This window comes from Mastigoproctus giganteus, chromosome 11, assembly GCF_048544385.1.
Source record: "Mastigoproctus giganteus isolate SK-2022 chromosome 11, ASM4854438v1, whole genome shotgun sequence".
NCBI classification, from domain to species: Eukaryota; Metazoa; Arthropoda; class Arachnida; order Uropygi; family Thelyphonidae; genus Mastigoproctus; species Mastigoproctus giganteus.
The window spans coordinates 120,712,843-120,736,667 of NC_143585.1; the positions used below are offsets into that span (position 1 = coordinate 120,712,843).

A 23,825-nucleotide genomic window follows, 5' to 3' on the forward strand; every position below is an offset into this window, starting at 1 on the left:
CAATTTTATCTACACGATCTTGATGGAGATCATTGTAGTGTCTGCCATGGAGTGCCTTCTCTGCCCAACTTTCTAGCTTTGTTTGTATCTCCTGGTTGGGGGGGGACTCCTCGCTTAGGTTGAGTGGGGTATACCTCACTCAACCTCGTCTATCTTCCTTATAGCCTGGTGGAGTGCTGCTGTGTGTTTCTGAAAGTAATCCTTCAGGTTAAGTATTGCTGTCTTCTGTTGCTCGATGAGGTCTATCAGGCCCCTTCCTCTTCCTTCCTGGGCAATTGTCAGTCTCTCCACGGTAGATTTCAGGTAGTGTTCGCAGTTCTTGGTCATCATTGTCCTTGTCTTTCTGCCGGCCTCCGTAGCCAGGTGGGAAGGAGCAGCAGTGTGTAGCACATGCTTCTTGATTAGACCGGGGTTCGAGCCCGTCACCACCAAATACAGAGCATGCGGAAAGGTCAGGGAATGACCACCGCACCGGAGCAATATGGCCTTAGTTGCTAATGCTCCTAAAAAACCAAATAACAACAACAACAACAACCTTGTCTTTCTCATGATATCCTCCAGCTCGGTGTTAGTCCAATCTATGACACCAAAGGAGTATGTTAGCACTGGGACTGCATAGGTGGTTATGGCTTTGTGTTCCCTCCATTCAGCTTTGCTTTCTGCAGGCTTCTGAGACTCTGATATTTTTCAGTCAGGCAGCCCTTAATTTCCTTGTGCTGTAACTGCTGAGCCTGCATCATCCTGAAGTATTTGTAGGCCTCTCCTTCTGCCGTGGCTTCGATCTCTGCAGCTGGTAGTTTCGGTTGACTAATTTTCCCTGGCGCAATCCGTGGGTCTTGCATTTGTCTAGTCCAAATTCCATCCTAATATCATTGCCGAATTCTTCGGTGATCTGGAGTAGTTGCTGAAGGTGCTTCTTGGTTCCCGCATAGAGCTTGATATCATCCATGTACATCAGGTGGGTGAGTGTGTACAGGTTCTTCCTTCCTTCTTTGAGGTTATATCTGTACTTGCTACTGTTGAGCATGGTAGATAGCGGGTTAAGTGCTAGACAGAACCACAATGGGCTCAGGTAATATTTCTAAAAGATTCCTCTCCTGATGGGGATTAGCCTGGTTGTGATGTTTTCACCTTAATGGGGGTACTCCATTTCGCCATCATTTCTCCTAGGAAGTTTGTAACTATTGGATTGACTTTGTAGATGTTCAGTGCCTCTATTAGCCAGCTATGAGGCACGGAATCGAAGGCCTTGCGGTAATCGATGTAGGCTGTGTACATGTTGTGGCACTTCTTGTAGGCTTGCTCCATAACCATGGCATCTATGGTTAATTGCTCCTTGCATCCTTTTCTCAGCCACTTGCATCCTTTCTGCTGTTCAGCCATTATGTTCTGGTTCTCCAAGTGGTTTAATATCTTCCTGATTATGCAGCCGGTTAGGATCTTGTACATTGTTGGGAGGCCGGTGATTGCCCGGGTTTCTTGAATATTCGTCTTTAGGCTTCAAATATGTGAGAACCTTCGGGAATGTCTCTGGGTGCCTTATCATTCGGGTGAACTGCTCTGCCAGGTGCTTGTGCGTGCAAGTGAGCTTCTTGTACTACCAGTAGTTGTGGACGTTATTATCTATTTCTGGAGTTCGCCAGTTGTGAATGTTCTTGATAGTCTGTTTTACTTCTCCTTCCCAAATGTCCCACCTTCTCATTTCTTGTACGTCCTTGGTTTACTTGCATTCTAGTTCTATCCAGGTGGCTCGGCTGTTATGTCTTACTTCCCTGCTCCATATGCTTCCCCAGAACTCCTCAATCGTCTTCTCGGGTGGTCCGTTCCCTTCTTTCCTGTCTTCTCCAAGCTTCCTGTAGAAGCCTCTTTGGTCCTCATTGAAGATTTGGTTGTCTATTTTCCTCTGGGAACTCTCTTTGTATTGGCGTAGTCTCTTGATGAGTACAAGGAGGTTCTCATTCAATGTGTCCAAGTGCTCTCCTATTCTCCGATTCTTTGTCTCATGTTTGCTGTGGACGCTATCTCTTGAGGATGCTCTTCACTTTTCCAATTAATTTCTTACTCCTATTGCCACGTTGGTACTGGGTCAATTGGCCTATCTTGACCCAATTCTTCTATCTTCTGCTGAAGTCTTCTTTCCCAAACTGGTGGTTCTTTCTGTTTTTGGTTCTTCTACTACTGGTCTCTCGCTTCTCTTCCATTAATCCTTGTGGCTGCTACCGCAGCACAATACACAGCTGTGTGGATGGCATCCAGTGTTGCACCATTTCTGTCGAGGTAATGCGGTATTATGTGCCAATTCAGGTGGTCTGTGACTCTCCACAAGGTTCTATTCGGCCTCTGCTTCGGTATCACGTGAGTCTTTGTGGGGTCCATTCCTTCAAATTCTGTTAGGGCCTTCTTCCACTCATCCTCTATTCTGGATATCATGACCTCGTCTGTTTCCACTTCAGGTGTTGTGGCTTATATTTCTTCTTGCTCTCCCTCCTCTGGTTCGGCGGTGGTATGTTCTTTCTCTTCTGGTTCCCTATTCTTTATCCTTTGTAGTTGATCGCTCATGTCATGCTTGATTTTTTCAAAGATTGCAGAAGCTATCAGGTTCTTCGTGATGATGGTCCATCTCTGGTCTGTTATCTTGTGACCTGAATATCTGGGAATCGTTCCAGCCACTTGGTATGTAGTGTCACCCTGTAAGTTGTCATATCGATCTCCAGCTTCGTTATTTCGTAGTATGCTTGCATGATGTATGTATTCATTTTGATGCTCCACTTCATGCATTGGTGTTTTCTCCCCTCCTGGGTGGTCACTAGCGCAGTTACGCAGGAAGCACTTCCAGTTGGTGGGGCACGATTGCCTTGCCCTTCTCTTGTGATAGCCATATGGGGGACAGCGCCACTCGCTCCACTGTCTACCTCGGGAGACAGTCTCTGATTTTTCGAATAGACCCCTCTGCCTAAGGCCTGAACGCGAGTGACTTTATCCTGTGCCACACTATATGCAGTATGATTAATATTTTTTTGCGACATCATCCATCTATGAAGATGGACCTGTTTAGCTTCGGCTTATGTCTAGTGGTAATTCTCGCGACTGAATATTATTATTATTAGCCATATGGTGCAAGAAAGCCTGAGGTTTATGTTGCACCAGCCAAAAAAAATTCCCAAGCTATCCTGAGAGACAGAGAAGTAGAAAGAATCACCAAAAAAAAGAGAAGAATGATGATATCCAGCTCAGGACCCTGGGTGCGCCAAACCCATACTTAGCAGATGTGAGCCCTGAGGTTCTGAGTGATGAGAATAACGGTTTACGCTTTCATCAGCTGCATATTAGAAATTTTGATGTAAAAGTCATTCTGTGGCAGCAATTTTTCCGATAAGCATGAGATTTAAATGTAAGATCTGGAAGAATTAAAACACAAACCAAAAATTTACATGACATATTTAAAAAAAAAAAAAAAAAACCGAAGTGACTGAGTGGATGTTTGAAGAAGAGAAAATCGTTCTGCTGCCCTTGTACTGTACTTTCATTTCTACAGATAACTCAGTGCATCGATTAAACTCGGATATAACTTATATAATCTTCATAAAGCATCTCATCGCAATGAATATTATGAAGAGCTATATATCTTCTGTCGTCAAGCTCGCAACATTTGGAAGTACTGCCACTGAAACGTCTTTCTGGTCATTTTATCCAATATAGCAAGGGTCGGCAACCTTTTTGAGTGAAAAGCCATTTTTGTTCTAATTAAAAAAAAAAAAAAAAAAAAAAAAGAGCAAATCCGAAGAGCCGCACTTCAGCTCAGGCTGGGGTGAGGGGCAGCTTTTTAAGAAATGGAATAGAGTGGGAAGGCGTTTTATTTTAAAAAATAAAATTTGAAATATTATTTATTAATAATATTTCTAATTAATGTGACTTTTGCTGCTGAACTTCTTGAGCAGCATCACCGAAATATTCCGTAATTTTCATCTTTAAGAATGCTGAGAGACTCTCATTGTTCAGACGGTTTCTTGATTTATTTTTAATATAGTTCCTGTTCAAAAATATTTGCCCGCAGAAATTCGTCGAACCAAAAACTGAGAGAAGTCCAAACGCAATATTTTCGAATTTATATACGTGTCCGAAAGTTACACCACACATCGAACACAATTTGGTCTTGCTTTGTCAACTCATCTATCAGCATCCATAATTGCAATGGCAGCCTTTTGCCTCTCCAAATCCTCAATTTCAGTTTTAAGGCATTTTAGTCTTGTACTCCACATGTCCCTGATTTTTAAATCCTCCAACTCCATTTCAAACTTTGTTTCATGTGGGCTAAAAGTTAAAGGGCCACATGCTGATCGCAAGCGGCAGGTTTTCGACCCCTGCAATATAGTATCAGAATTAAAAATAGAATTTCAAGATTCCCCAAAACTGACAGGCGTACAAAACTACATACACCTGCTGCTGTGAATTTTGTGACATCCGCTCGGCGAGTTAAATGACTTTATAAAATTGAAAACAGAAGTGACTAATACTGCCATAAATACAATTTTAAGTTTCTGTTTTTTAAACGAGAAAAATTAAAGTTTTTATTAATCAAAGCATCCCATAACATGGTTTATGCGTATGTTTTTATTTAATATAGAACAAAAACACGCGGTTACTTGTGCCATCACTCTCCAATTAGAATCTTTAATTAACACTAAAGTCATTGCACAATCATTTTCCATTCTAGCTTTATACCACTGAAGTCAAGTGTATACGATGAGATGTGATGAACAGAATCCTAACCTCTGTCAGTTTTCTGCTAAATTTTGATAATTAATTAATGATTAATAATACTGCATATCTCAAAGATGAATTAAAATCTCTCTAATTCTTTTCAGTGATGTAAAATTGTCAGTTGATACCTAGCAGAGAGTTATTCGATCCACGAATTCTGTTCTTTGTTTGGATTAAGTTGCTACAATGGATAAAAGGATAGTTGAATGGGAGCAGACAGAGGGTGGTAGTCAATGGGTGCTGTTCTTCGTGGACTAATGTTATTAGTGGAGTCCCACAGGGTTCGGTGTTGGGTCCTCTGTTTTGTATATTTATCAATGATATTGATAAAGGTATATCAGGCTTAGTGTCGAAGTTTGCAGATGATACAAAGGTTGGCAGGGTTGTTAATGACAGTAATGGCAGTGTGCTACTGCAACAGGATCTAGATAATTTGGGTAGATGGGCTAAGAAGTGGCAACTGAAGTTTAAGCTTGACAAATGCAAAGTACTGCATATGAGTAGAAGTAACCCCAGAGAAACGTACCAACCGTGTGATACTACACTTAAGGTGGTAGAAAATGAAAATGACCTGGGAGTAATTGGGCAGTCAGATATGAAGTTCTGAGCAATGCAGACAGGCTGCCAGGGCAGGTCATGGGGTTTTGTCAATGATATATAGGAATTTTGCTAGCAGGGAAAAGGAGGTTATTGTCCCTCTGTATAAGGCAATGGTCAGGCCACACCTGGAGTACTGCACACAGGTCTGGAGGCCTCATTTTAGGAAGGATGTAGATTTGCTTGAGCATGTACAGAGAAGGGCAACAAGATTGGTGAGGGGAATGAAGGGATCCTCTTACCAAGAGAGGCTTAACTTCTGCAAATTGCAGTGGCTGGAGACTAGGCACCTGCGCTGTGATCTGATTGAGATGTATAAGGCCTTCAATAGGTTAAGCACACTGAATTCTGATGGGATCCTTCCACTTGTTCAGATTACGAAACTAAGGAGGCATAAATTCAAATTAAGAAAAGACAGATGTAGAATAGATGTGCAGAAATTTGCCTTTTGCCAGCGGGTGGTTAATTGCTGGAACAAAACTTCCATCTGTCGTTGTGGAAGTTGATAGGTTAAATAAATTTAAGGAGGAACTGGACAGGCAGTTGGAGGGAAAGGTGTGATGTGTTTTTTTTTTTTTTTTTTTTTTTGGCTGATGCTGCATAAGCTCATACACTTGCTTTCTTGCATCACATGCCACTACTACTATTAGGGCTTACAATCCCGGGATCCCGAATACTGAGATCCTGGTCATTTTTTCGGGTGTTCAAATACCGTTATTGATACAAAAATTCCGGTTTTTCGGTACTAATATAAAAAATAATTGTTATGATTTAATCACATAAAGATTATAAAATCACCTTTATGTGATTTTATAACCACCAACCAAAAATGATAAATGTATACAAAAGTATACTGCAACAGAATATGGCAAATAATTTGTCATGCAATTAGATTGTGCAAGACTCATTGGAATAGTTTATTGTCCATGCTTGAAAGCCTTTTTTGAGTTGAGATATTGTATTGTATGCAGAAAGCTTTAATTTATTTAGATTCAAGTATTTATTTCTGTGAGGATGAATTTAATTTATTATCTACGGCTATATCTACATTAATACCTAGAAAGTTAGCGGTAGATGCACTATGCCGCAAAGAAGCAAATCTTTTAACTGCAAATGCTGCCATAAAATTTTGATGAAGACGCTTGGCAATCAAAATTCTGAAACAGCTAGAGAATTGCATACGGCACTGAAACCCCGTACTTCACAGAAGCGTACAAATTTATTACACGTTCTTCAGTATTTGCAAAGCGAGACACAATACAATAGCAAATTATTTAGTATTAGTAATGGCCATAAGCCTCAGGCTTCCTTGCACCAGGAAAAAAAGAGTAAAATTATAATAAAATGAAATAATTAATAAATAATAAAAGAAAAGCAAATAGACAACCTATGCATTTCCTTCTTCCCATCCAGCTGACCTTTGAATTTTCCCAACCACTCATGTAAGTAACTTATTCCAGTAATTTCTAACTCGCTGGCTAAAATGAAACTTTCTGCAATCCAGTCTAAACTTATCGCCCCCGTAACTTCAATTTATGGCCCCTAGGTTCTAGAATCATTTATAACCATGAAAATTTTGTCAACCTCATTCACCCTGTTCACAATTCTCGGACAACTTCATGTCTGACCGTATCGTAACTCCCAAGTCCCTTTCCTCCAGTGCTGACTTTAGTTCAACTCCACCAAGTGTAAAAGTTATTTTGGATTTGCTGTTCCCAAGGTGTAAGACCTTGCATTTTGCTGAATTAAAGCATAGCTGCCACTTTTCTGACCATCCGGAAGTCCATCTGGGTCACTGTGATGCTTGGTGGTGATCATTAACTACTCTACCGATATTTACATCACCTGCAAGTTTAGACATCACGCTCTCCATCCCTTCATGGATGTCATTTAAGAAAATCAAAAACAGGAGTGGTCCCAATAACGATCCTTGGGGAACCCCACTTCTTACATTAACCCCATCTGAGGCATAACCATTTATCACAACCCTCTGCCTGGTGCCCTCAAGCCATCCATCACAGGGAAAAATCCATCTAAGAATTTCCCCTGTGATTCGAACTTGTTCCAGCTTATAAAGTAACCGCTCATCTGGGACTGAGTCAAATGCTTTGCTGAAATCTAAATAAACAATGTCGAAATTATTCCCTAAATCTTGCTCACCAGTGACCCTGTCAAAATAGCTAAGCAGATTAGTTAAACACGATTGACCCTTTACAAAACCATGCTGCGTATCCTTCAGAATTCCATTTCTATCTAAATGATCCTGAATTCCACCCTTGACCATTGCCTCCATGATTTTCCCTACTACTGAAGTTAGACTGACCAGTCGGTAATTTCCCACTACTCTTAGAACCGCCCTTATGTATTGGCGATACATTGGCACTTTTCCAATCCAACGGAATCTCTCCTGAGTACAGTGATGCTTTCATAATTAGCCTTAGTGGTGTAATGCACTCACTTGCTGCCGCCCTTAAAATTATAGGGTATATGCCATCAACCCAGGAGCCTTACTCGCCTGTAGGCGCGAAAGTTTTTTTTTTTATTAAATAATCATGTGAAATTTCAATATCATTAATTACATATTTTTCCACTTCACTCTCATATGTTCCCATTGACAAAGGGTTTTTCTTTTGTAAATATCGATGCAAAGTAACTGTTGAGTTCATCTGCAACATCAGTTGGGGTATTTAATACTATCCATACAATTACATATGGGACCGATCTGATTTGTCCTCTTCTTTCATTTATATACGTGAAGAATTCCTTAACTGCACTATTTGCTCTCTTTATTCCTTATCCCGACTCTTTGCTCTCTGCCAGACTCAGTAAAGATACTATAGTGAAAATTATACTTCACTTAATAAAACGTCTTTCTCCTTCAAAAAATGATTAACAGAATTCAACCTTGGAAGACCAACATGGGACAGAACATCAGTGTTCCGCAAATTCTTTCCAAAATAAGAAGTTGCCCGACTCTAATGAGATTTTAAAAGATAAACTTGAGTGGGAAATTAATGCAATACTTTTTAAATATTACTTCTAAAAAAGTTCAAAGCCTAGAATATACAGAGTGAGATCGTCTATGACTATCTCAGTACAATAGCACCATCCAGCATAGAATCCGTTCTTTTCTGCCCCTAATCAAATATGTACCAAAATTAGATCCAGTTTAAACGATAACTCTATAAGCTTATGTTTCTTAAGACCTCACTTTATTCGGACAGGTAGTGTGGATGCGTAAACATAACTAAACTTTGCAGTATAAATATGTATTTTTTTGTTTTTAGAATAACTGTATTTTAATGATTTTTTTCAGAATATTTATTTAAAACATGAATTCAAGTAATTACACTACAGTACTTGTTTTATCCTTACTTTATTGCACCTAATTGTCATCAAAATTTATTGAGAAAAATGTTTGTTTTTGGAATACCAGTATCCCGGTTTTATGAATTAAAAATATCGAAATACTGGTATTAAAATTTTGACCGATATTGTAAGCCCTAGTTTGGATGCAACAGAACCAGAATGACGGATATGTTCTGAGACTGATGATATCCACTGGCACCCAGTATCAACCAACTATTCTAGGATCTCATTCAAAGTGAACAGCAACTTGGACACTAATACAGCCAATCAAAACATTATTGTCCTACATCACTCATTTGTGCGATCGCACGCAAACAGAACGCATGCCACCCCGCACGAACTTTTTATGTATACGTTTTGTCTATGGTGGTCGTAAACATGGCTTGACCAATCCAGAAAAAAAAACTTTTCCAACAAACTTATTCACCAGTATTCGATCTTCTCTCTTTGCAATTATTAGTCACATGTGCCAGACGGACTATTCCATTAGGGGAATTGCGGAACTTGTGGCTGCCAATGTGCAAGGAAAATTTGCCCTTCCTGAATCCTCCCGACTAAGAAAACTTGGTTGTTTGGGGATTTTTAGTGAATCGACTGTAATCCTCTTCTGTCCATGACAGCTTAGTAGAATGTTATATCGCTGTCTGTCACTGGTTTATAGAGGTCTAGATTCGTTTCCTATCGATGGCTGTAGGAATTTCTATCCCTCTGCAATCAAGGCTGCAGTAAGCCAATCTCAGTTGGATGGAGTAGGATATTTCCCTGTGAGTCATTCAGGTTTTATCGCCTCGAACAATCAGCCGGCGACACACTTCTACAGACAGATATATGAACGTGGATGTGAGCGACAAACTCCAGTGTCATTAAAAAATAATTTGAATTTTAAAATTTTCTGTAATCTTTCTCTAACAAAAATATCCATGACAAGATTAGCGATGTCTTGGCAAAGAACCGATTCATTTTATTACCAGGTGACAAGGAATATACATCACTTTTACCTTTCTTTGAAGCAGATGTCACGACTGATCAATATCAGTTTCATTTAGAAATCTTTACGATGTCAAGAACACAACCCAAATAACTTTTCAACAGTTTTCCCATAAAAAAAGTAACACATGAACCGGTCTGCTGCCAAGTCAGCACTACGTCGAGGGTATTCTTGTCAGAGGTCTTATCCTTTGGTGACCATGCGCTAGCCGGTATATCTTGTATATGTGTGGCTCTGTTATTTCCTGCACACTTAAGCTCGTTCCTGTTCCTGCCAGTCACTCCACTGGGAGGGGGAATACGTTTCGTAATATGCAAAACACAAATGTTCAAATTTAAAATAAAAATAAATAATAAAATTCTATGAAATGCCTAGAGAGCTGGGGGCGCTTCCGTAGCCAGGAGCAGCAGTCCGCAGCACACGCTTCTTGATTAGACCGGGATTCGAGCCCGTGACCAACAAATACGGAGGATGCAGAAAGGTCAGGGAATGACCACCGCATATCCCAGGAGCAATATGGCCTTAGTTGATAATGCTCCTAAAAACCAAATAACAAACAATAACAAGAGAGCTGGCGATCCCACAAACCACTGGGGATAACCATTGCTCCATGTGTAGGATAACCATTGCTCCATGTGTAATCACATGGAGCAATGGTTATCGTGCTTTTTTTTTTTGCTTAACTTTCTGCAACGAGTATTTCAACTAATTCTTGGAAAACGTTATTTTAAAACAAATCTCCCATCTCATATTCGAAGCCCAAGTAGTAAAGCTTTACAACCAAAAACTAATAAAGGAAGCTTGTCACAACGGAACCGATTTTGATTTTTAAAAAAATTCTGGTGACGCTTCTCGACACCGGATGATCCTGGCAGTCAAGTTTTACGTGCAGCTGAAAAAGTGTTTTCAATTTGAATTGTGGCTGCTATGTCTTGTTCTATGTAGATTCAAATGGCTCGCATTGAATATAGATCAGGTTTTATATATACAGTGTATATATAAAAAACCTGTTATATATAAAATATAAAAATATATATATATATATTATATATAAAACCTGTTATATACAGGGTGTCTCAAAAATATTGGTACAAACGTTTAGGGGACGTAGGTAACATCTAAAGTAATGTGAATCACATAGGAACCCATAACCGGAAACGTCAAGGGAAAGTAGTAGCAGAGGCACAAGAAGCAGAAATGACACAAGACAGTAATTAGTGGCAAACATTTATTTGACATAATATTAACAATGGAGTACGAGATGGATGCATTTCTTGATGTTACAACAGATGCTCGAAGGTTCCACCATGAGAAGCGATGCATGCGTGACACCGACGCAGCATGGATTGGCGGACATGATCGAACACACCTGGAGTTTCTTTGACAGTAGTAGAAGCGCAGACGAGTCTCGCCACGAGATCCATTTCCGTCTCCACAGGCGATTCATACACGACAGATTTGAGGGCTCCCCCACAGAAAGAAATCAAGGCTCGATAAATCAGGTGAGCGTAGGGGCTCGGCAACGGATCCACCACGGCCAATCCATCGACGCCAAAAACGCCTGTTCAAATGGTCACAAACACACCTTCCATAATGAGCAGGCCCCGTCATGTTGAAACAAAATGTTGCGTCTCACATTTGCTGGAACATCGTCAAGTAACCCTGGTAGAACGTTTTCAAGAAAGATCCGATATTTAGCGGAGTTCATGCGGGATGGTAACAGGTATGGGCCGACTAAGCAGTTACCGACCATACTTGCCCATACATTTATTGCGAAGCGATGTTGTGCCGCAATGGGGCCTCACACCGTGTGGGCCCTCTGCTAATCCATACACTAGGTGCATGTCTGCCAGGTCACAGTTCGTATATCGATGCATGCTCTTCGTGCGGCGACTACTGTTTCAATGAGTAAACCAAAAATTTTCCCTCTCGCGAACTGATGAATAGCGCCGTGTACCGACTTACGGTCACGTTTCCGGTTATGGGTTCTTATGCGATTCACATTCCTTTAGATGTTACCTGCCTCCCCTAAACATTTGTACCAATATTTTTGAGACACCCTGTGTGTATGTATATATATATATATATATATATATATATATAAATAAAACATTTCAGATAGTAAAACTTAGATAGTAAACAGCTCACAAATTCAAAACATGCCAATATTTGCTAGTAGAAAGAAATATTGTGTATATATATATATATATATATATATATCTCAAAATCTGTTCAGTTGTGACCTTCCTTTTTAAGTGTACCCTAGAAACTAAGAACTTTTGCTTAACTAATATAATGCGATGCAGAAAAATATATAGCGAAACAAGAGGTGCCAGCAGTAAAAGTGTTGTCTTAATCGTACAAGTAATCACATTGTACTTGTAGGAGTCAAGAACCGGTAAAACTTGTAACGTAAGCATAGGCGAAGCCCTATTAGTGTTTCCATATAGATTTCCCTTTCAGGAACTGCGATTTCAAAGCTAAATATTCAGAGTATTACTGCTTTGTGACCTACGGCAATACTGTACTTGGACGAATCTAGTTTTCAGCAATTACATCACGTGTGTTTGTGCATGCTAGGAAAGGCAATGCAATTTTCCTGACTATTGGAAGCAATTAAATAACGATGTAAATGCTTTGTTACAGGCTGGAACTGAGTATAGTAAGAGATTAACCACATTTTCACTGATGAGCAGTTGGATTCGGAGTATGTTTTGCCGTTCGCAGATGATGCGATTTCTCCGCAGCTGATCAGAGGAAACAAAGACATTCAGACTCTCCCTTGGATACTCCATTAGCACATAATATGAAAGTTAACATGACATGACAGCAATTAACCAATGTGGAGCAGTTGTAGAAAAACAAGGAGAAAACAGAGTTTCTGGGGCGGAAAGATATCTAGAAAAAAAAAAAAAAAAAAAAAATCTGAGGAGGCGCTAGCTGCCTTCTCTTGGGAAAAACGTAACCGCCGGACTGAACATCATTTTTGGACGCCTCTGCTCACGCTTTTCAGAAACTTTTAGAACGTTGTGATCAGTGCATTCAATCAGGTGGTCATTATTTTGAATAAAAAATCAGCATTTTCGAGCTCCTTCATTTGTGTTCGTTTTATTGCACCAGTCCCGGAACTTTATTCATACACCCCCGACGAAAGACTTAGGAGGGAGTACGCAAGGCTTAGGGTGTTTACACGTAGAACGCAGGTAGCAGCTTACCGGAAACCCGCAGCAACATAAAGCGGAAGCTTCTCACTGGCTATGAACACATAGATAGCAGTTGATCAATGCAACTTCTTGGTATGAGATGGGATGGAGTTTTCCTTTTGCACTGGTCAATTGCTTTCTATTGTGTTCATAATCCCTACACTTGCCAGCCTTGGCCTTTGCAGATGCTACAGCAGCATATAGGTGAAACCCTGGAGACCGTAATTAAAACAAATACACCTTGACAAACACCTTGTGTTCATAACCAGTGAAGCTTCACCTGCATATCGCTGCCGGTTTCCGGTAAGCGGCTACCTGCGTTCTACGTATAAGCACCCTTATGGAGGAAATTTTTCTTAAAGTAGCCTACCTTAGTTAAAAGAAGTTTTTTTTTTTTTTTTTTTTAGTAAAAATGAAATTTATTAGGTGTATGAGTTTCTGCTAGTGTCACTGAGTCCACCTTTAAACAGCGGCCCACTCCTTAATATTGTGCAAGCCATGGCCATGTACACACTGTTCAAGTGTTATAATCCCCCGAGTTTAAAACTAATGTGCCTTTTTTTTATTTTTTTTTATGAAAACCCCAAACACGAGAGGTATTAGAACCTATAATACTTACTACAGTGCTTGGGTTGGAGGTTGAGAAAACGAAAGAAGATACTTGTTGACATTAGACTTGAACTTCTGTAGACTGTAATTTTCAGAAATACATATGAAGGAAGGTTGTTGTTCCAGAAAACGGCAGTTGAATGCATAAACGAGGAAGACGAAAAGTGGGTTCTGTGAGTTTAAAAGTTGGACAGTAAATGGATGTTGGCGGCATGTGTTCGGACTGTTTTGAAAGAGAGAGCGGGAATTATAGAAGCCAATTCAAAAGAACAGTGTCCGTGAAAGTATCTGTAGAAAAGGCATGCAGCAGAAACGGTACATCTATGAGACAGCGAGTGTAGAGACTCTGTTAGAGATGAGTCATTAATTAACCTAACTTCCCTCTTCTGAATGGAGTCTAGAAGCCTGAGAGGGGTTTTGGGAGACACCGCCCCAGATGTGAGAAATATATTCCGTGGTAGGGCGGATTTGCGATTTGTACAGAGTGAACAGCTGTTTGGAAGAAAAGTAACGCCGAGAGCGAAAGAGAAAATCAAGTTTTTTGGATGGAGAGGAAGCAATATTTATAATGTGCCAAGTCGGGGTAATCCTAAAAAGAGATATCATTTTGACTAGAAATCGGAGTGTCACCAAAGCTAAGCATAGGAGCAGAAGAATCCTTTTTGTGAGATATAAGACAAGACTGAGTTTTAGAAGGATTGAAATCAACTAAATTGTCTTTGCCTCACTGGAGAATTACCTGGAGATGGGCATTTAAGGAATTTGTAGCGGATATTCGAGAAGTTGAAGCTGATTGAGCAAGGCAAGTTTTGGAACTGACTGGATATGATCAAATTTCCAAGTAGAAGGAAAAACACCTTTGGAGTAAGAAAGTGAAAAAAGGCGGCAAAGAAAAGGAGTAAGTTTAGAAGCACAAGTTTTGAGAATAGGTTGAGAAATACCATCAGGACCTGGAGCTTTCTTAGCATCAAGATTCTTCAAAATCCTTCTGACATCCTTTTGACGAAAGACCACAGGAGGCATTGAATGGAGCGTGTTGGGCATGGTGGGAGGTGTTTTACCAAGATCATTAATACATGAGTTGGAAGGAATATGGGATGCTACCAGGTCAGCTTTATATAATATAGTTTTATCCTTGGCTGAAGTGACAACAGAACCATCTGGTTTTGACAGGTGGAAGCAGATATGGACAACATTTTCGGCCAATAGCTTTGGCAAGAGACCAGAATGCTCGGCTACTATTAGGGCAAGAAACAAGTTTTCTACTATTAGCCTGTTCAAAATCTAGTTTGGACTGGTTAATAACTGCTTTACAATTGTTGCGAGCTTTGGTGTAAGGAGAAAATGAAACTGAAGAATTGGAAACAACCCAATTATGATATTCAACGTTCTTCTCTTGAACAGCCTTAGCACATTTATTGGAAAACCAAGGTTCAGATAAAGGACGAGATTTTAAAGTGGAGTGTGGAATAAAAGATTCCATTCCACACAAGAATAATTTCACTGACACGATCTGAGCAAACGTTGACAAAAAAAGTTTTAAAACAGTAATCCGACCAAAGAGAAGATATTTCGCAGATCATCCTATTTTGCATTCTTCTAATGCCAAACAATACGAGGTTGGGAACAGTCATGAAATAAAGGCTCCATTGGAGAACAGACAATCACCAGTTGTGATCTGAGGTGCCTAAAGGACCTCTCGCTTCAACCGTGTACTTAGAAGGGTTGTTTGCGAGAAAAAGATCAAGTGTGTTGGCTGTATGGTTAGGATTGTTCGGTATTCTTATAGGTAGATGAACAATCTGTGCAAAGTCATTAGTAATTGCAAAAGCCTCAGCATCTCGGCCAGCTGGATCGGTGTGACTAGAAAACGGAAACCAGCTGGAGTTGTGAACATTAAATTCGACAAGGAAAATTACCTCACTGTTAGGAAAGTTGGACTTGAGGTCAAGTTGCAAAGAGAGGAAATCAAACAGCTCCAAGTGATTAGTGGAGTTGGGAGAACGGTAAAGACAACAGGTGAATTTGACAGAATGAGGTAAAGAGATTTCAAGCCAGAGAAGATCGAAAAGAGGAGTTCCAAATTACCAAGTCTCTGACGAGGAATATCGGACAAGTAATACCTTTGAGGGGGAAGGAATCGAACAGAGAATAATTTTGGCAACTGAGATGAGCAGTAGTTGAATTAACCGATAACTGAGACTGAAACCATGTCAGAAAAAGTGCAGACTGAAACCATGTCAGAAAAAGTGCATGGGATTTAGCAGACTGCAAGTGGAAATGGACATCGTTGAGATTAGAATTGAGACCACGTATATTTGTGAAATTAACGAGGAAGTGTTTAGGAGGTTTAGATCTTTTCGCAGATAAGCTTACTCTATTAGTTTGACAATTCATGGTGTATTCAATAGTAAGAAAAAGTGGAGTACATGCTGTATGAAGTAATGAAATTTTTGGATATGGCGTACACATGGTAAGAATATACCCAGATCCTTGACATAATGGCCTCGACAATGCTTCCCCCCCCCCCGCATACACACTATTCGGACTTCCTCCAGTGATATCTGGCAGAGTAGAGGTAGCAAGATTATACACTAACTGGTCCGGAAGCTTCCTAAAGAGTTACCAATAGGTTCGGTCCGGTGTACTAACTAGCAGCCGGCCTGCGAACACTGTTTTAGAGCTGTACCCTCGAAAATGTAAGGAAGGTTGAATCTCGCCATGATGTTCATCATAACCTCAAAAGTCATTAGTCATACTGCATGATGGAAGAGATGGGGAAGGGTTGACCGGAACTTAGCTCCGGAGACGAAACATGGGCTCCACCACTTCAACCCTCCAATAAGCAAAGTGGTGTTATTGCACCGGTTGATGAGAGTCATCTGCCACCTAGTATTGCCTGGTAATACAGAGGGGCGGCGTTTCTCTATGTGGTGTGGTGTGGGCGCCACACCTCGATCCCTGCTTACGTTGGTTCACACCTGGGTGGTCACCCATGGTGTGCTTGTGCATGGAAGTTATACTCAGGATTACTAACAGTTCCACCATCGTGAAGGTGCAAGCAGAGGATTTGGATGTCACAAACCGTCCGGACCTCGCCGAAATTGGGTCCACTTGACTTGAATGTCACCCGAATATCAGTTCCATCAGCGTTTTAGACTGCCTGGTAGCAGGTAGCCATAAAATAGTTTCACACTGACTTTTGAAAATACGATTTTTAATAATATTCGATTCTTCTATATTTGCTTTGTCATGTTTTTATGCATCTTTCTCGGTATTTTGCAATATTATAAAATAATATAATAGGAATGTTATTAGTATTATGTAATAATTGGCGAATTTTAGTATTCAATTATGTAAAAGAAAATCCATACGAAAATCCATACGATCACCAGCGAGGTGATCTGATAGAGGTGTATAAAGCCTTGAATGGTTTGAGCATGCTCAATGCTGATGGGATTCTTCCTCTAGCTCAGAAAAATCACCTGAGAGGGCATAAATTCAAATTGAGGAAAGACAGATGTAGGATAGATGTGCGGAAATTTGCCTTTAGCCAGCCGGTGGTTGGTTGGTGGAACAGACTTCCATCCCTTGTAGTGGAGGTTGATAGCCTAAATAAGTTTATGGCTCAGCTGGACAGGTATTTTGAACGAACAGAGGGGTGAAGTGGAAGTGGGTTTTTTTTTTTTTTTTTTTTTTGGTTGATGCTGCATAAGCTTGCTTTCTTGCATCAAATGCCTCTACTAATGTTAATGCTAATGCTAAAATACGTAACAGATATTAGATATTACTTCGAAAAATGGAGAATTAGTGGTAAAGAACTGGTACTGCAGCTCGCCATCAGCTTGCCGTGACAATCCAATGCGGCTCATGACCTCCAGCATTTTCTATTTGGCCACTAACAAAACAAAACAAAAAAAAAGTTAGACCCCCCCCCCTTGAACTAACTGCTAATTTGATGAATTAGGGGGCCCATTGGAATGATGAAGATTACTGATATGAGCCCAAATCACCCTTGCATCCTCTGTATTGTGCGTGTGTCCGACGTTTAATTACCTCGTGCACAGAAAGAAACGTCGCAATGGTGAAACCCACCAACAGTCACATGCCACCGAGAAACATGTATTTAGCAACTATAAGAGAAACGTGAAGATTGTAAAAAGCCAAAAGTTACAAATTTAATTTTTTTTAATATGTACATAAACAGTGGTAACATCAGGAATACTGTAAATAAATTAAACGAATTTCAGCCTTCTGATTAGCATTAATTAGACAGTATGAATCAGAGCTGTAATACTCAATACGTTGTACGTTGATAATATTTGTAAAATAATAAGAGGAGTTTACCTCAATATAGTACGTATAACACTTCCGTATGATACCCTCCAGAAATTAAAACGAAAAAAAAAATCGACAACTTACTGGTACATTAGAGTAAAATATAGATAATTAAAAAACCAATTTAACACAACTCAAATCAATTTAAAACAATTAAAAATCAAATTAACGCAATTAAAAGAATCTAACGAAAATATTCAAAACAATTTTGCTTCTTTTCTAGCAGATTAGCATTAATAGAATATATACGATGCATGAAAGCGAACTTATACAGCATCAGCAAAAAAAAAAAAAAAACTTCTTATTTCACCTATCCATTTGCTCCAAACGTTTGTCCAGTTCTTCCTTGAATTTACTTAACCTATCAACTTCCACAACGACAGATGAAGTTTGTTCCAGAAATCACCTACCAGCTGATTAAAAGCAAATTTTCGCCCATCTATTCTACAACTGTCTTTCCTTAATTTTAATGCATGCCCCCTCAGGTGCATAATCTCAGCAAGAGAAGGAATTCCATCAGCATTGAGCTTGCTCAAACCAATCAGGGCCTTATACACCTCAATCAGATCAATTTGCAGAACTTAAACCTTTCTTGGTAAGAACAACCCATTGTTCCCCTCACCAATCTCGTTGCCCTACTCTGTACTCGTTCCAACGGCTCTACATCCTTCCTAAAATGAGGCCTTTAGACCTGTATGCAGTACTCAAAGTGTGGTTTGACCATTACCTTATACAAAAGGATAATCACCTCCTTTTCGCTCTAGCAAAATTCCTGTTTATCATTGACAAGATCCCATGAACTACACTTGCAGCCAGTCTGCACTGCTCAAAAAACTTCATATCTGACTGCACAATTACCCCTAGGTCTTTTTTATTCTCCACTACCCTGAGAGTAGTACCGCACAGTTGGTACATTACCCTGGGGGTTACTGCTACCATGCAGTACCTTGCATTTGTCAATGTTAAACTTCAGTTGCCACCTCTCAGCCCCTCTGCTCAACTTTTCTAAATCCTGTTGCAGTCGTGTACTGTTATTAACAACCTTGCCAACCTTCGTATCGTTTGCAAACTTGGACATTAAGCCTGATATACCTTCATCAATATCATTGATAAATACAGAAAACAATAATGAGCCCAACAGAGAACCCTGGGGGACTCCACTAATAACTTTAGTCCACGAAGAGCAGTGTCCATTGATTACTACCCTCTGTCTTATCTTTCTCAACCATCCCTTTTTTCATAGCAGAACTTGCCCTTAATGCCATACTGCTCCACCCTGCACAACAGTTTTCGATGTGCAACAGTATAAAAAGCTTTCCTCAAATCCAAGTACCGTACAGTACATGATATCAAAATTATTTTTTGCATCCAGTTCCTTTGTGACCAAATCATAGTATTCAATGAAATTGTCAGACAAGACTTCTTTTTAACAAACCCATGCTGTGTCTGAACTATATCTGCAGCCTTGCCCAGATGATCCCACAATTATTTTGCCCAGAACAGAAGTTAAACTAACAAGTATGTAATTACTCGTGTCACCATTTGATCTCCCTTTGTGAATTGGGGATACATTTGCACATCTCCAGTCCGTGGGGACTTCCCCCTGAATCCAAGGAGGCTTTCATAAGTATGGCTAAGCATTTGCTTACTTCCTTTCATGCCTCATTTAATATAACAGGATAGATCCCATCCATCCCAGGTGCCTTTCTTATGTTTAACTTCAATTTCTTCTCCACTTTGCTCTCAGTTATAAAAAAATCATGTAGTTCCCTGTTAGAAGCAAGACTGTCCTCCACAGAATTCCTCAAGTGTGAATGTACATGCATTCAATTCATCGATTTGGTCAATGAATGCTGAATATGATACGACTAACGGAGACATGAAGCTCCCCAGAGATAGGGGTAGAAGAATATTATTATGGCAAGTACAGCGTGTACTTGCCATAATGATATTCTTCCACTAAGGAAATGCAAGTGAGGGGAAAGGAGAATCTATCTTGTTATCAAAGCTTTTTAAAGCCATTTGGCTGTATCCGGAGTCAGATCAGGTTCAGATCGACGTTCACCGGTGCAAGATGACTTGAGGTGAAGGAATGAAAGGATATTTTGTCATACACCTCAGGCCAAACGAGTCTGAGGTGTATGACAAAAATCTCTAAGAATTAATGGGTAGCCAATTGCGAGTAATATAGCAGATTTTTAAAGCGCGAATGTGCAGAAGCATACGCGTTTGAATGGACCGTGATTTAAATCCATATGACTGCTAAATACAGTTTAATGATTGTATAATTGTCAAAATGATTAATGAAAACTCCTCTGACCTAATGTTTATGCCTAAACATAAACAGAATTCAGACTGCCTCTCATAGACTGAAACTCGTTCACTGGCAAATACGCCATGGGTAAACAGATTTTTGAGCCATTTGGATGATTGCTATTGATTCCAACATGTCAAGGAAAGTACAAGGGGCTCTAAATCCTTGACTTGATATTTTCCAAAGGGTCCAAACTGCAGGAACCTATAACGGGTAGCGACCCCAACATCATAAAATGGATAGCGTCCAAAGAGAATTTTGTTGTGGTTGTTTTCGTTGCTGGTTTTTAGGCGCACCAGCGACTAAGGCCATATTGCTCAGTGTATATTGTTTGTAAAAATTGCAAAATTCTTCACAGCTCCTTTGACTTTGTAAATAAAAAAATTCGCAGGGTACAAGGTCACAGCGTAGGGTGGATGAGGAACACATCTGATATTAGTGCTGGCTAAGTACTCGATGACAGTATAAGCAATGTGAGATCTCGCAATGTCGTGATGCAGCATCCGCCCACCTGCATGCAGTTGTGGTCGTTTGCGACGAATGTGATCTGCAAAGTGGACAGCAGTTCTGTAGTAAGTTCCCCCTAACAGTTGTATAATGTGACATAACATGCTGGTAACCCATTCTTTGAATAAAATTGAAGAAGCCCGTGGTACCGGGTTCCACAAATGAATAAAGAAAATGAATACAAAATCATGTCATCCTTTGACGTTGTCTCTTTATTTACTTCCATACCTGCGCAGCGAGCCATCGTACATACCAAGCACCTTTTGAATAGACACCAGTTACCGGACAAAACATCTCTATTCACGGAAGATATCTGTACTGCCCTCAATTTGTACTTGTCCGGCAGCGTGGTCACGTTTGGTGGCTCTCTTCAGACAAATACACGGCACGCGCCCCTGTCAGTTCCGTCATTGCGATGGAGGAGTTGGAGGAACACATTCCTAAACCTACCTGTCCCCGTCACCCTCTGGTGTCAATATGTCGACAACGTCTTTACTATTACCCCACGAGGTTCAGAGACAACTACTACATCTCAATTCCCTATTTCCCTTCATCCAGTTCACAATAGAATTAGAGTCGAGCAACACCCTTTCCTTCTTGGATATCCTGGTGAAGCGCGTAGGCTCACATCTGGAAACTTCGGTATACCAAAAGCCCATGTGCTCTGGCCAATTTACCAACTGCAGATCAGCACATGTCCCCTGCCACCTGTTCAGTACTGCACGCACACTATTATCTCGAACCTGGAGTCATTCCAGCTGTATGGACTCCAGGCACAACGAGTTTCTAAGATAACAGCTGACCTCACCAACTGTGGCTATCCTACCTATGTCTTGGACAAGTGCGACCTACAAGCCTGAGCTTGTAGGTCGCACTTGTGTAATGCGGATGTTGAGAACTTTTTTTGATTGGTTGGTGACGAATGCTAGGTGTACCAGTATGATCCGGAGAATAAAGACATGTCAAAACAGTGGTTTTGATTCGTCTCAGGAAGTCATCAATGAAGTGGAATCGTGATTTCAGGCAAAAAGTGCGGACTTCTATGATCAAGGCATTAAACAACTGATCCATAGATGGAAGAAATGCGTTACTATACATGGAGAGTACATAGAAAAGGATTAAAGTTCCTGTTACGTTTCACCTTTCTAGGGCTATTTTTTCTAGGTAAGGGTACGAACTTTTTTATACCCCTCATATACTGATTTTTCATCAAAATATCTTCCACGAGATTTTATCACTGCCTTACACAGACGTGACATTTAGGTGATTAATTTAATAATATCTTGACTAACATCATTACAAGCGACCTGCATAAATTTTGTGAAGATGGGCGGACTTCACAGTCTAGATTATTCCCCAGAAAGCAGGCAAATCGACCAGAGAACACACGCAACTTACAGACACAATACACGTGGGTAGTTGAAAGTAACGTTCCAGGTGACCATAATATAATAGTTTAGTTTTTTTTTTTTTTTTTTTTTTTTTCAGTCTAGATCCCATAAAAAGCTCTATTGGGTGTAAGTCAGACAATTGGGGTGGCCACACCATAATCTGATATACTCCTTCCTGTTGTTTAGTTGCCAGAAAGTCCCTGCACAGCTCAGATCAATGCTTCGGGTCTTTGTCTTGTTGTAATATAAAATTTCTTCCACTAAGTCGAAGCCTAGAAGATATTGCATTATGTTCAAGAGTGTTTTTATACCCTTTTCTTAAAATTCCTTCAAGTCTGACTATATCACCCACTCCAAAAAAACAGAAGCAACTCCAGATGATGAAACCACTACCGTGCTTCACTGTAGACACACAACAATGTGGCACCATTTTTTTTTTTTTTTTCGTCTCACAAACTCTACTGAGATCCAAAAATTTCAAATTTGGATTCATCCTCCATGGTATGTTTTTCTACTCTTTTCTTTCGATTTTAATAAGAGTTTTCGGACCGCTACACGATCATGAAGTCCTGCTTGTTTAAGAAAAAGTTCAAAGTGGATGTAGACATAGAACTTTCTCTGTTCCTATTGAACTCAACCTCGGATTTCATGTGCAGTAAGTCGTCGATTGCGTTTAGAAATCAGTGTTATGGCCTTATCTTGTGCTTCCGCTTTTACAAGTGGTCGTCCTGATCGTGGGTTGTCCTTTAAATCGACAGTCTCCTTGAATCGTCGTTGGTACTCCTTTAAATAAAACACCTATTTTTTTTTGCCAATTTCTCATGGAATAACTTTCTTTATACAGAGTTATAATAGCCCTTTTTTTTTTTTTTTTTTTTTTAACACTCAAGTTCCTTATTTCCTACCATGTTTATCACGAAACACCAAATTTGCAGCAAACGTTCTTTCTGAATGAGGGGTGTTCGATTTTATAAGGAACGGCTCTTACTCCTCGATTTATATTATTGCAAAACACTCTAGAATCATCTACAATCTTATTAATATATTGACACGATACTCCCACTTTCTAGACTGTTCTAGAATCACCTACAACGTTTTAACACGTTCAGGAATCTTCTTCACCTTTCTGGAATATTCTAGAAATTTCTTAAATGTTATTTCAGTTGTTTGATTTTTATACATAATGGAAAATACTTTAATAAAAAAAAATCGCGTGTGTACCCTGTACGCACGAAAGATGTTTTATGTGTAAACGTCTTTGACAACACCTACTAAATTTCGAACAGCTAGAACCGAAATCGTGAACGATATAAGTTATGCTCAGGCCCGCTACTTACTCTACCGAATCAATGTTAGTTTGTTATTTGGTTTTTAGGAGCATTAGCGACTAAGGCCATATTGCTCCGGGATATCCTGTGGTTATTCCCGGACCTTTCCGATTTGGTGACGGGCTCGAACCCCGGTCTAATCAAGAAGCGTGTGCTACGAACTGCTGCTCCTTCCCAACCGGCTACGGAGGCGCCTTCAATGTTAGTAATAAATTGAGTACACACGCCCGCTCCTTATTCTACCGAATCAACGTTTGGAAGAGGTTAGGCCAATAGCCTAACTATCCATTTGATTGTAGCCATTTGTTGAATAGTATGATTGCAGCAAGTACTGTATTTGTATTGTTACAACCATACTATCACGTTGGACCATGTTGCTCTGTCATGCTTTGTTGCAAATTACACATGCAGTGCTAACGA

At 40.0% G+C, this 23,825-nt stretch overlaps 1 protein-coding gene across 1 annotated transcript in view; it reads right to left on the reverse strand.

Moving 5' to 3' along the window:
• LOC150078392 (heat shock 70 kDa protein 12A-like) overlaps positions 1 to 20,930 on the reverse strand; it is a 158,319-nt gene extending 137,389 nt beyond the window's left edge. The window contains exon 1 of the mRNA XM_090384551.1: positions 20,915 to 20,930. Within this exon, the coding sequence (XP_090240677.1) occupies positions 20,915 to 20,930 (16 nt within the window). The remainder of the gene's footprint in view (positions 1 to 20,914) is intronic.
• Between the last annotated feature and the right edge of the window lie 2,895 nt (positions 20,931 to 23,825).